At 47.0% G+C, this 14,153-nt stretch overlaps 1 protein-coding gene across 1 annotated transcript in view; it reads right to left on the minus strand.

Moving 5' to 3' along the window:
* WDFY4 (WDFY family member 4) overlaps positions 1 to 14,153 on the minus strand; it is a 283,986-nt gene that overhangs the window by 139,258 nt on the left and 130,575 nt on the right. The window contains exons 32-37 of the mRNA XM_012651295.1: positions 10,586 to 10,750; positions 7,619 to 7,822; positions 6,880 to 6,994; positions 5,545 to 5,702; positions 3,033 to 3,271; positions 1,094 to 1,215 (exon numbers count right to left, since the gene is read on the minus strand). Coding sequence (XP_012506749.1) covers positions 1,094 to 1,215; positions 3,033 to 3,271; positions 5,545 to 5,702; positions 6,880 to 6,994; positions 7,619 to 7,822; positions 10,586 to 10,750 — 1,003 coding nt within the window. The remainder of the gene's footprint in view (positions 1 to 1,093; positions 1,216 to 3,032; positions 3,272 to 5,544; positions 5,703 to 6,879; positions 6,995 to 7,618; positions 7,823 to 10,585; positions 10,751 to 14,153) is intronic.

Raw genomic sequence — 14,153 nt, forward strand, 5'->3', positions numbered from 1 at the left:
CCTTACATGTTGGCTTCTCAGGGGAATGGATGCCAGACCCAAGTACGTGCCCCAGGGCTCAGGACCCAAGCCAGCCCTCTCTCCTAGCCCTGGATCATGCTTCCCATCACCCACTCATCTCAGTGCCCTGGAACTGCTCAGACACAGATAGAGCTACCAAGCCACCTGTCTGCTGTGCCCGACATCTGTAATTCCCTGAACCAGGCCTACATGTCCTCTGATCTTGGACCATGGCTCTCCCCTCTGGCCCATCTTCTGGAGACTGTTTTTATCACCCTAGGGGGATGGACAGTACCCAGTCCAGGTCTACCAGCCAACTCCCAAAGTATATATCTTCATGCTGTAATCAATACAGTGTCAGCATAAATTGTTAAAGTCACAAGATTTTTGAGCACTTCCTTTGGGCACCTATGTGACCAGAACACAGAGGCCCTTGTGCCTATAATCTCATATCACAAGATATCACAAGGTGAGTGGCAGTCTGCAAACTGAAGTGGCAGACAAGGGTGTACTGAAGCTTCTGCTTCCTAGATCAGGAGAGAATGTAATCTCCCAAACACAGAGGACTGGCTGCTATATTGCTAATCCCTTTAACTTGATTTGAGATTAGTGCATCTAAGAATAAACTCCATTAAGCCAAAAGTCTTATAGAGAGTAATGAGTTTATTTACTTCCTTCCCACTTCCTGGAGAACAAAGCTGAAAGGCAACTAGGTAATGGCTTGAACTAGGTGAGATAGCATGCCAGTTTCAACTTCTAGTGAAACGCCATGGATTAAGCTCCTAGTCTAACCAAGTCCCACAGAGCTTTCTTTCCATCCATCCATCCATCTATCTATCCATCCATTCATTCCTTTCCATTCCATTTATTATACACAAAGACCATTCCAGGGTGATTTTCTACCAGGCCACCTTGCTATACTAACCACCACATTACTCTGGAATTTCCCATGTCCTCTTCGGACCTTTGAAAATTTCCCTGATAGTATTTGTTTTCTTACCTTGGGAAGGATAAACTGAAGACCGTAAGCCCAGCAGGTACCACTGTCCACCTACCAGCACCACCCCCCCAAAAATAAACAAATAAAATGTACCATCACTCAAACTTGGAAAGTCTTCCCCTCTTTTTTCTTTGACTTCATCATTTGGGGAAAGGAAGACTTGATGATAAGGAGACATTCTAGGCTTGGGCTCCAATCCAAATCCTTCTGGATAACTGGTGGACAAGAGATTTTTCACTATCAACTCTAGTTTCTTTGGGACCATTCCACTGTTCTTTATTACAAATAATTATCCTCAAAACTCAGTGTATATCAATATGGAAAAATTTATCTAATCAAGTTAAAGCAAACACTATTTAACAACTTCCACAGCAAATATTAGCAGTAGCATTCTGGATAGTAGGGAAAACACCTTCTCTTCGGGGGAGGTTCCATCTTGTGAAATCCCATCCGTGCTCCCAACAGGCCCCTGGGCCTTCTCCTGGTTCCTCACCAGCAAACTAGCCATTTCTTTTGGTGCTTTCCCAAAACACTCAACTCTGCCTTTCTTTGGCACTGATTTCATCCCACCTTGAATGGAGCCAGAGCTGCTTTATGGGTGTGTGATCTGTGCAATCAACAGGGCCCCGTTTTGGGGCTCTGCTGTTACTCCTCTTGAAATTTTTGGTAATTTTTGGACATGAGCCCTGCGTTTTAATTTTTCCAGGGGTCCCACACATGATGTAGCCAGTTCTAAGTGGGGGCACAGTGGTTTATACATTAGGTTTCCTATGAACAGTGTGCTCTGGGGGTCCTAATGATGGTCATTTCCATGTGCCCATTATGACACAACAGAATAGACACTCAGTAAATGTTTGTGGTTTGAACTGAAAATGATAAACAAGGAAAAAATATTAACATACGAGAATGTATATTTTTGAAATTTTAGAATACAGTCGCCTTTGGATGCTGGAGGCAATCTTGCTAAACAAGGACGTGAGGAGGGTGTCATTTCAGGCACAAAACCAGTCATCATTCTTCTCCCCTTACTTATGCTTTCAGGATGGCTAGGGCCTAATTATTAAAACACAGGGGAAAAAAAGAAAAGAAAACAAAGAACTCCCCAAATTTAGCCACACACTGAAAATGGATTCTTTTATTTCAGACAAATAAAAAGACAAGTGCCTCCTGTAGGCTAGGAGGGTGACTCAGTGCTTCCCAGAGAGTTTGCAGCAAGTCAATACTAGTGTTTCATAATGTTCCATAGTCAACTCTACAGGATTTGGAGATTTTTTTCAAGTGATCAAACTTATAATTTGCACTGGGATGAATATGATCAAATAAAAGGATAAGACCTGAGGGCAATGTCCCATCATCCTCTCTTCCTCAACACTTCCATGGCTCTATTAATAACAGATAGTGTTCACAGGCAGGACAGTGCTGGTGACACGTGGCATATGCACACTGCCATGCAGAGAAAGACAGGAATGAAATTACATGGAGAAATATATTTTCAAACTTGAGACCTCAGGAAAAGGATTTAAATAAGCTTAAATTAATAGCTTTTTATTAGTGTTTCATAGGCAAGTGTGCTTATGGATGTCTTATTATTTAATAGATATAATTTATATTATGTATAAATTTATTTTTAAGAGAAAAATTATTCCTGGTTTGTACAATGAAGTTATATTTTTCCATTCTAAGACTGCATTTATCAAATGTTAATGTTTCTGAAATCTGGCCGTTTCATAAAATCAATGTGTACAATTAATGTTGGCATTTTCTGCTTTAAAAATTAAATCAATGAGATATCTTATAAGCTTAGAATTGTGGATATAGGGTAAATTATTATTTCATGATGATTCCATCTCCTCGGCCACATGGGCAGGTATGAAGATGACTTAATATATTATCTATTATAACACTGCACATAGTTTGGATGACCACATAAACAAAAGGATTATATCATTTATATTGACCTCAATCAAGCATCCCTTTAAATCTCTCTTTGCTGCATTGACCACCAGCAGGAGAATAAGTGGGAAGCTCTCACCTTCTTTCATTGAGCAGCAAAAGGCAATGCATGAGACACAGGAGGAAGCTGACATTAGAATTGTAGGTGGCAAAGATAACGTCCCAGTGTTCCTGTAGAAAGTTCAGGATGCTGAGAAGGCCAAGGCATTCCGAGAGGGACTGCTGGGGCTTGGAGAGGCAATAAAGAATGACTTTATTTAAACTGCTGTACAAAGTGCTGAGGACAGTGTCCCTTTGAGAGGAGGCAGTCTCGATGACCTGTGTCATAAAAATAACACACGCACATAGACATACTTGTGAGCATTTTGCAATTTTAGATACTGACCCAATTTACCAAAATAAATAAATAAATAAATAAAATCAAAGAGTGACATGATCTAAAATTCAAATAGGACTAGTTTCCTTTAACTTTGAGTTTCTATTTAAGTGAATGATCAAAAAAGGATATTCAGAATTTGGGTGAAAACTTGTGTTAAAAAAAAGTTAAAAGTTTACCATGATCATATTATGACAAATAGACTTGGCAACCAGAGATTCCTGAAATACTGGTGACATGGTTGACATTAAGTGTATGAGAACATACTATTAGTAGTATCTGATTTTAAAAATAGACATATGTCATTATTAATAGTTACCATACATAGAGTTTTTATGATATTCCAGGTATTCTAGGATATATCTAACCAAAGAGGTGAAACAGTTCTACAAGGAAAACTATAAAACACTGATGAAAGAAATCATAAATGACACGAACAAGTAGAAAAAAATCCCATGCTCATGGATTGAAAGAATCAATATTGTGAAAATGACCATAGTGCCCAAAGCAGTCTACAGATTCAATGCAATTCCTATCAAAATACCAACATCTTTTTTCACACAGAAAAAACAATCCTAAAAATCATATGGGACCACAAAAGAGCCCAAATAGCCAAAACGATCCTAAGCAAAAAGAACAAAGCTGTAGGCATCGTATTACCCAACTTCAAATTATGCTACAAGGCTATAGTAACCAAAACAGCATGGTACTTGTAGAAAGGCACATAGACAGAATAGAGAATAGAGACACACAGAATAGAGAACCCAGAAACAAAGGCAAATACCTACAGCCAACTGATCTTCGACAAAGCAGACAACAACATGCACTGTGGAAAGGATGCCCTATTCAATGAATGGTGCTGGGAAAATTGGAGAATCACATGCAGAAGAATGAAACTGGATCCCTAGTTCTCACCATATATGAAAATTAACTCAAGAAGTTTTAAAGACTTAAATGTCTAGAATAAACATTCTAGAAGTAAATGTAGGAAAAACTCTTCTGGACATGGCCTAGACAAAGAATTTTTGACTGATGGACATTTTGAGAGCTGAGAGCCCTTGGGCCCAGCACACCTGAAGCCACCAGCCCCTGCAGGCTCCCCCTTTTGGCTATGAGCTCTGAGTATTTGGTTTGGCCACGGGAAGCTCAGTAGCTTCTTTTCATTCTCAACACAACTTCCCAAGAATCTGATTTTAACCTTTTTGGAGTTATTCCTGAAGAAGCCTCTAAATACATTTTTTTCCAGGTTTGCCTGGACCTGTGCATCAGACAAACTGATGGTTGCCCTAGGAACTGTGCCAAGGCCCAGGCCTGGCATCTGGGGGAAACTCTGCAGACGGAAGGTACTAGGGGAGACAATTTTGCTTTCTGCAAGGTAGGAGGATGGCTCTCTTGGGTTCCGCTGCACAGGGCATGCCCAAGGCTGCCGATAGGAATTGCTGGAGATAGATTCCAGCTTGGTAAGAAAAAGTACTTTCTAGAACCACAGACATCCCCATGGGCAAGCCCCTCATCGCAGGAGGGTTCAGGCAAAGGCTCACGGAGGCTTGTCAGGAAAGGTCTCCAGCATGTAACAGGGGCGGGGATCTAAAAAAGGCCCCTTTCAACACTAGGATCTTGAGATTGTATGTTCTCTGTGTGTACACACATGTACACACACACACGCCAGCATTTTAGAGTGGATCTATAGGCATGCATTTGCACACGTGGGTATGTATATAGATCTATTTATCTGGAGAGAGAGAGCACAGGCACAAATAACAAGGCCAGGTAAAAATATTAGATTCCTGCCTCAATTTCAGGAAGGTACAAATATGACAGATGGAGGTGGGTACCATGGAAGAAAATGAATAGGCCTTTCAGAGACAAAGATGTCGTTAGTCCTTTCTTTGTTGATGAGAAACAATTAAGGTCAAACCAATAATGACAATAAAATCTCAAGGGGATGAAGGAGCGTGTGGGAGTTTACAGCGCTCAGGTGCAAGTGCAGGGAGTGGAGGCCCCCAGTGGCTGAGATGGCTCTCAGGTGGCCTGAGGTGAGGGCCCTGCAGGGCATTCAGTGACCACCAGGTGCTCCCTGGGTGTAGAGGGCCTCCTCCTTCCCCACCCAGCTCAGATTCTATTCTAGGGAAAGATGGCAGACCCACCTGGACCAGCTGGACAGTGGCCAGGAGCCACCACCCTGACGCCCAGTCAGTCAGCGGGGCGTGCTTACCACCATGATGTGCTCCAGGATGAAGAGAAGGATGTGTCTGGGGTCTGCCGAGAACGTCCCGCTGCTCAGCTTCTCCACCAGCTTCTGGGTGAAGCAGGAGATGTTCGCCAGCAAAGCAGCAGCAGCGGCTTCTGCGTTTGTCTGAGGCTCTTTACTGCCTGGGGGTCGGGAGAAGACAGGCTGGGTTGAGGGTCTACGTGGATTTCACCACCGTCTCCAAGCCACTCATGGTGACCAATCACATCTTAGTCACCTCCATGCACCCCATTGCTCCAAAGACGGAGTCTTGTACTTGGGAGGTGCCCAGTGCACACAGAGTTATTCCAAGTAAATTCATCTTGAATAATCTGGTCAGTGACATAAACCAAGTGGTGAGAAAGCACCAGGGGAAGCACTTCTTCCAGTGGCTTTTGGAACAAGGATGGGGTGGAATGTAGTGCCGAGGCCAATGAGTAGGTGTCATGGAAACTGGGGGCCCTGCTGCTGCACTTGGCTGGGGACAAAGCCGGAACACTGATGGTCCGTCTGTGCTCACAACACTGCAGGCACCAGGCCCAGACGTGCGTGTGATGCTGTCGGCTAACCCCTGGAACCACCCCATGAGTTAGCCACGACTGTTGTCCTTCTGCACAGGTCCTGGCACCTGCCCAGACCAGCGTTACACTGGTCTGTCACACTGTCACTGCCGTCCAATGACAGAGCCACGCCCCCACATTTCACACATTCCATGAGAAAGGCCAGAAGGTGGGGTTTCCGAGTTGTGGGAAAAGAGGATCAGAAGATGAGTCACATGCCTAAGGAGTCCCGTGGCTCAGAAACCACAGAGAGGACTTTTGTTTAATCTTGCCAAGAAGGTACAGCTGCCTTGGAACTAAGTCATTGGAATGAAGCCTCAATCTGAAATTCTGAAGGGCAATGGCGTCTTCACCCAGGTTCATTTGTATAGGAAACATGGGCTGCGCACCTCTTCTGTACTCAAGCAGAACGCTGAGCAGAGGATGTGAAATTCCAGTATCTTGACTTCCCTTATGGGAAGAGGTCTCATTTCTGCTGAAGCTAGAGGAGAACCGACTTTAGCTCAGAGGACAAAAGAACTTTCTGCCTCCATATGGTCCAGCAATGACAGTGGTGTCATGGAAAGTGGCAAACATCCCTTCACTGGGCTCCAGGGCAGGGTCAGTGAGCGACTGTTGTGGATGCACGGAGGGGACTGACACCCAGCAGGAGGGTGGCATCCCATGGCTGTGGTCACCTGCTGGGGGGCACGCTGGCTTTCCCACTCAGCGGTCAGTGGCCTTGTGTCAGGCACAGAGAGGACCAGGTTGCCCCGCTCACCTGTGAGTATCAGGGCGTTGCCCCCACTCATCATGTGGAATGTTTCCATGGAGGAAAGCAGGACCTCAGACTGGAAGTCTCGCTTCTGTTGACTGGTGGCATTGTCCGGAGAAGCCTGGAAGCATAGCCTGGGACTGAGACAGCAGCCACATGGCCATGTCCACTCAGGACCCACCACTGTCCTTGCCTGGCAGTGCACTGATACCACAGCTGCCTTGATGTGGACTGCTGACAACCCACAACTGCCCCTTCTCGGGGGCATTGCACTCTGCCGACTGAGCTGCCTCACCCAGGACATGATGCCTACTTCCCCAGGTGAGGAGGTAAGGGGGGAGCCCACAGCCCATGGCCACCTGGCAGGTACCTCCAGGTGGGGCCAACTCTGGGAGGCAGACAGCACACCAGCACTCCCTGGGGACCAGGCTCCAGCTGAGACCACCTCTAGGCTAACTTCTCCCATACCCCCTCTGCTTCCCTGCATCCTTCTCCTAAGAGCAGCTCCCCCCCACCCAATAAATCACTTCCACAAACCGCCCCCTCCTCAGGCTCTGCTTCTAGGGCCCCTGCCCTCACTCTACCACCCACTGCTCTGCTAGGTCCTGCAGTTCAGAGACTCCCCTCCACCCTCTGATCACTGCAGTCCCAGCCCTCCCTCTCCCTGGGGACACCCTGCCCTGAGGGTGCCTGTCCTCTTGCAGGCTCCACAGCACATGGCCCCAAAACACCCTTTCCAACCCACCTCCAGGAGCACCTCCAGGGGCAGCCACTGCTTGGGGCTGGGGGCCCCAAGGAGGAGCTCCCTCAGGAGAAGCTGCATGAACTCCCTCAGCTGCCTCCGGGCGAGATGTGACTGGGCAGGAGCCTGGAGACCCTTCGCAGTGCTGTCACCTCCAGCTGCAGCCCCAGGACTGCTGACGTTCCAGGCAGACTCAGCCACCGCCCCCTCAAAGACAAGAGAACCGCAACATGAGCAGCCTGCCCTGTCTCAAGCCCTTCTGCACCTACGCCGGCCACGTGCGTGGGCAGGGTTCTCATCACACACACTAACGTGTGCGGAAACTGAGGCTTCAAGGAAGGAGGCCACTTGCCCAGGGTCCAGTTGCTTGTAAGGTGACCTGCTGTGGTCTGAGAACCTGGGCTAGGCCGGTGCCGTACAAAGAAGCTAAGGCCCAGAGTCAGAGAGGCTGCAGGACTCAGCGACGAAGCCCAGGATGCCCTGGGGAAAGCCGCTTCACTCCCGCGAGCCACAGCCCCTGTCGGCAAATAGCGACGACACAAACCATCTCACAACGGAGTTGTGAGAACGAAATGAGAGAACGATGGACGTGGCACTGCCTGGCACCTGGTATATGGTGGGAGGATGCCCACCCCCACCTCCTGGTGGGGACCCCACCTTGACTTCCTGCCCAGGCTCCACTGATGTTGACAGGTAGGACGCTCAGGTGAGAACGATGGAGAAGCTGGACTCCAGAGTCCTTTCCTCAAGTCCCTGACATGCCTTGGCATTCTCTTTCCCACTTTATATTTACAACACCGGGAGAGAAAGGGGACAGGGCTCATCACCCCAGATACATCCAGGAGGACACGGAGAAGCTGGGAGGCCGAGTGATGCATCCAAGGACACGCGGCCAGGGACTGCTGACTCCCAGCCCGTGAACTTTTCCTGAGCGTTCATCTGTTAGCACCTCCCTCTGCTCATTCATAAAATTAATGCAGCCATTCTTAATTAAGCCATAAAATGAATTTAATGGCACCTAGGGAGGTGGTGACTGCATTAATTAGCTCCGTGTGGCCTTGATTGGAAAGATGCCATATAAATTCACAGCAAATCGAAGGCTTTGGCCACCAGGCTTCTGCGTGAAGAGGGCCTGTCACATTTCTGTGCAACAAAGGCCGCGAGGAGCCAACTTGGAGCTGGGACAGGCAAGGACAGGTGGGGAAGAGCGCCTAGGAACTGGAGCCAGGAGCCCCAAGATGGGGCCTGGCTTGCTCACTCATGGTCAGCTGAGGAAGTGACTTTGAGTCTGGCCCTCCCCCAAGCAGGAACTGCTGACCATGGGGAGGAAGAGCACAGGGTCAGAGTGTGCGCCTGGGCTACTGCCGGGGGCACTCGGCTGGAACTCGACCCAGCAGATGGTGAGCCTTGCCCTTGGGCGTGGGGCTGAGCAGGGCATCTGGGCTGAGAATGTCAGGCCACTGGCACCTACAAAGCACCCACTTAGCGGGATGGAGGGGAAGCCCTAGGCTTGCCTGGGCCTCTGCATGGGGGTCTCATCCCCCACTCCTGCAGCCAGCAGCGCCTGCCTTTGTTCTCAACTGACCTTTTACTTTCACTTTTCTAGTAAGTCACTTCAGTTAATATGAATCCCTCAAACCATCGTAAAACCATTATATCCTTTTGCAAATAGTCTAGTCTTAACATATAGTCTTTTTATTAAAACTAATTACTCTTACATTTTATTTGGCCATTTAATTTTATTTTAAACTGACTGTAACAGAAAGGACATGGCTTTGGGCGGAGAACGTGAGGCTTAAGTCCTGGCTCCGTCACTTGTTAATCAGGTGAAGTGCAGCATGTTTCATTCTCTCAGCTGTGCAGGACGATGGGTCTTGCGACCCCCACGAGGCCCGGAAGAAACTGGCAAGCACCCTTCGTCTTTCTGCATCTCAGTTTCCTCCCACTGACACCAACTTTGCCAGGTGGCTGTTCGGGTTACGTCAAGCACCAGGTTCAGGGGTGGAGGCTGCCCCCATGGATACACTTCTAAAACAGTGTGTCGTGCATTCATTTTGTCAGTTAGCAAATAGCTATGGAGCAACCATCCCAGCACTGTGCTTGGCATGGACCGTAAACCCCCCTGTGCACCGTGCTTTGCCTTTCCAAAACGTTCCTCCAGCTGCAGTTGTCAGTTCGCGTGCAGACATGGCTACCTCACGCTCCCTGTTTGGGTCCCTGGTCCCTAATCCATCCAGTGGAGGTGGACGCACGTATTTCTGCCCATCCTCCTCCTGTATCTGACCTTCTGCACCCGTTCTCACCTGCTCCTCCTCTCAGCTTCCAGATGCTCTCAGCCTACCTGACTCGCCACCCCTTAACCTGTACGGCCTGCCTCTGGGCCTCAGACTCACACATCTTCCCGTAGCCCTTCTCTCACTCCCAGCGCACAAGACCCAAGGCCTTGTCCTCAAGCCCTGAGTCGGTCCTTCTCCCCTCCCCGTCCTTGGCTCCTCTGGCTCTGAGCCGGGCCTCTGCACAAACCCACCACCTGGGGGGAGACTAGAGTAGTAACCCAAGGGACCTGAGGACAGGACAAGGTCCTAAGAACCAAAGGCCAAACAGGATGCTCTGCCAGGACCGGCCTCCCCTGTCTGGTGCACAGGCAGCAGCCTTCCTGGATTGGGGCGCACTGTTCCCCACTGTCAGCGTGTGGGAATTCCATACAGAATTGGACTCGAACTGCTATCAAATTTCTCACTACTGAGGTTCTTAATAGCTCAAAACAACGACTGAATCTCAGAGCAGAAAATGGCCTGGACCTTCACCTCAGTCAAGAAAAGGAAAATTACCCAAGTTGTTTATTCCATGTTCCAATCAAGTTGCCTTAGAACGTATTTAATTTGGGGGAGTGGGGAGGAATTTTTCCCTCGTCCCTTGAGGGATGATGAAGCTCACACCTGCTCTTCCGGGGGCCGTGGCATGTCCTACCTTTTGGGTTCCCAGGGGGAAGGTAGCTATGGCCAAGGTCTGGAGGAACTCCGGGGCTCGCCACGCCGGGTCCTGGGGGTAGGTGCGGTGCACAAGGCCGAGGAACTGCAGCGCGCTGGCGGGGAACGTCTGCTCCCAGGCGCTGTCTTCAGAACCTGCGGGGGGCTGAAACACGCTTCGTGAGAGGCGGTGCGTGGCGGCTCAGGGCAGCGGCTGACTAAGGCAGAGGAACTGAGGCCTAGGGGAAGACTCCTTTCTGAGACTTTCAACAAGACATGTGATTGCAAGACACCTAAGACTGCGGCTCAGCACCGGGCACTGGCCATCGTTTGGGGAAGGGTTTAACATGCATGGACATTGTTCTGAGGGCTTCACACGTATTCCCTTTGCCACCTCACGACAACCCTCTAAGGCAGGTTCTGTGTTTACCCCTATTTTACACATGGGCAATCAAAGGCCCAGAGAGGTTCGGTATCTTGCCAAAGGTCACCCAGTAGGTAAGAGTCAGTGCCCGGAACTGAATCCAGGAAATCTGGCTCTAAAGTCTGTCTGTCTTCCCCACACGACCTCTGCGTGATTAGACACAGCACCCTGTGTTCAGGAACTTGCCCTCAGAGGTAAATCCAGCCTTCCCCAGCCCAGCACTCATGTTTTCACCTGCAGATTCTGCCCAGGCCAATACCTGGGCACAGCTTGTCTGAGGCTGGTAGGGCCTAAGGAGGCTCTTCCCTGCCAGCCAGGGGTGTGGGATGGATTCTGTTGTATTGGGCTCCAGTTTGCTCAGACACCGTAACCTCTCTCCCATCTGGTCTTGGCCACATGGCTGAGCCTCTGCCCTGAGTCCTGACTGCACACTAGTGCTCCCTAGAGCCCAGCTCCCTTGGCTGGCCTTGCCCTGCCACCCTGTCCAGACACTGACCCTAGCCCCAGTGTATCCGGCTGCTGCCTGAGGCCGGGCTGTCCTGAGTGGATACCCTGGAACTTGAAAATTGGCCAGCCTTAACCTGGGGGTCATTCACTGCACAGCCACACCGCACACGGACCAACGCTCGGCCTGCTCCTGCACATGCTACAGGTGCACGTCAGGCCCTTCCTTTGTGAGGCCAGTGCCTCGGCCCCAGCCCCTCCCATCCATGGCACCCTCATTTCCCCACCAGCCTGCCACTCAGTCCTGGCCCGAGGTGCTTGAGTTAGGATGTCCTGTTCACCAAGTAGCCATCAAGTGCCTGCACTGTGTCTCGTGCTTGGAAACTCAAATCTAAGTGTAGAAAGAAAGGCAATACACCTGGGACCATTAGAATCACATTTCCGGGATCCCACGAGGGTTCGGTATGGGCTGGAGGAGGCAGGCAGAGAGAAGCTGTTTCTGAAGTCACCTGCATCTGGGTTCTCTACCAGGTTCTTGAGGCACAATGTTAGATTTGCAGGAGAGGATGAAAGACAGGAGTTCAGAGAGCTTTCTCTGGAGTTAGTCTACCTGGACTGAATCCTGCCTCTGCCATTTGCTAACGGTGCAGCTTAAGACCAGGTCTTTATTCCCCCCAGGCCTTGGACTCGACTCTATAAAACAAGGATCATAATGTGACCTATTTCAGAAGGTTGTCATGAGGATCAAATGAAACACTTTAGCAATTTGGGCTTATTTTCACAGTGACTTGCACAGAGTAAACACAGAAGAAGCGGGGAGATGAGGTCAGACAGAGAGGACTTGGACTTTTGGAAGAGCACTTTGGAGTTGATGTACCAAGCAACAGAGATCCCCTGGAAGGCTCTTAGGCATGGCCATGACCAGGAATGCAGCGCTGAGGCCAGACACACATGCCTCGGCTGTGCCCTTGCTCTGTGACCTTGCTTGAGAGAGTTAGCCTCCATAGCTTCAGTTTCCACATTTCCACAGTGGACACAACGCTATCTATTCCAAAGGACTGTCGAAAAACTTACAGTACAAAACATTGGCAAGGATGTGGAACAGCTAGATCCCTTCCAGAATAAGAGCTGGGGAGAGTGTAAATTGGTACTTCTACTTTGGAGAGCTATTTGGCACTATCTACTAAAGCAAGTCCTATATATAGTTTGTGATCCACAACTTCACTTTTGGGTGTATTTCCCATAGAAAGGAGTATATGTGTCCACTAAAAAATATGTATATAGCAGCTTTATTTATAGTATTTCCAAGCTGAAATGAATCAGAATGGATAAACAGCGATTATCTCAATAAAATACCACTCAATGATAAAAAAATGAATTACTGATATGCACAACAACATGGGTGAATCCCACAAATGTAATGATGAGTGAAAGAGGTCAGATGCAAAAACAATACATACTGTATGATTCCGTTTATACAAAGTTCTGAAACAGGCAAACTAATCTATGGTTACTACTGGGCAAGGGCATAATACCAAAGTAAAGTTTCAAGCAAAAAATAAAATAAAATAATAAAATAAAATCTGAACCGTCTAAGAAAGATATGTTAGAACTATTCACCACAATTAAGTTTCTAGCCTTTTTTCTTATTCTTTCAGCTTTTGCCTTTTATATTTTGATTCTTGTCTCCTGTATTTGGTAAATGATGCTTTCAAGATAGATATCTTCATTGTACCAAATCAATCATTGAGTGACTTTGTTCTTGTTATGTATACGTATATATTAGATCCCAGAAGGCTGGGTCCTATTTTGTTCTCAATCTAAAAGTCATATCTTTGACATAGGAATTTAATCTTTTTATGTTTGCTATTATGATATAAAGATTTGGTCTTATATTTTTACTTCACTTACCATATTATATATTTTCTTTGTTTTAAATGCTTTTATGTTGTTATTTTTATTTGCTTTATTTTTAATAACATTAAAATATTAATTGGTTATAGGTAACATATTCCTTATGCTACAAACAGAAAATATATGTCTTCTAAGGCACCCCCAAAATTAACTGCACATTAGGCCTACAATGGAACCCTGAATAAATTTATCAAAGATGAAAAATGTGCAGATCATATAACCTGACCAGGGCAAAAACAAAACTAGAAATAGATAACAAAAATTAAAAAACAAGAAGCTCAACCATATGGATTTTAAAAATATGAATCAAAAAGAACTCTAAAACTGCAATCACAGAAATTCTAGAAAGCAATAAAAAATGAAGATGCCAAAATCAAAATCTTAGAAATTGACAGGAAAAAAAAATCATGAGACTGATAAATGTATCCAAGCAAGTTGTCCTTTAAATAAACCCACAAGCCTTCAGCTCCTAAGTACTAGGAGAGGCAGGTAATGAGAAAACATGGACACACAAACTGAGACTGAGAAGAGAGAAATACACTGAAAATAAAATGAATTAAAAGAGAATATTTCTGTAGATTAAATAAATGGGAAATGATTTTAAAATATCAATTAACTGAACAGAGTCAAAAAGGCAGTTAAAAGTTTAAACAAGTCAATAATCATGAAACAAACTTAGGACCAGTCAGTTTCATAGGAACAATTTAAATAATATAAGAATCATGGATTTAATATCTTCTTGAGTATAAATAAAGGAAAGCAGTCTTTTTAAAATATAAAACTAGCA

Source organism: Propithecus coquereli, unplaced genomic scaffold (genome assembly GCF_000956105.1).
Source record: "Propithecus coquereli isolate 6110/MARCELLA unplaced genomic scaffold, Pcoq_1.0 Scaffold351, whole genome shotgun sequence".
In the NCBI taxonomy this organism is placed as follows: Eukaryota; Metazoa; Chordata; class Mammalia; order Primates; family Indriidae; genus Propithecus; species Propithecus coquereli.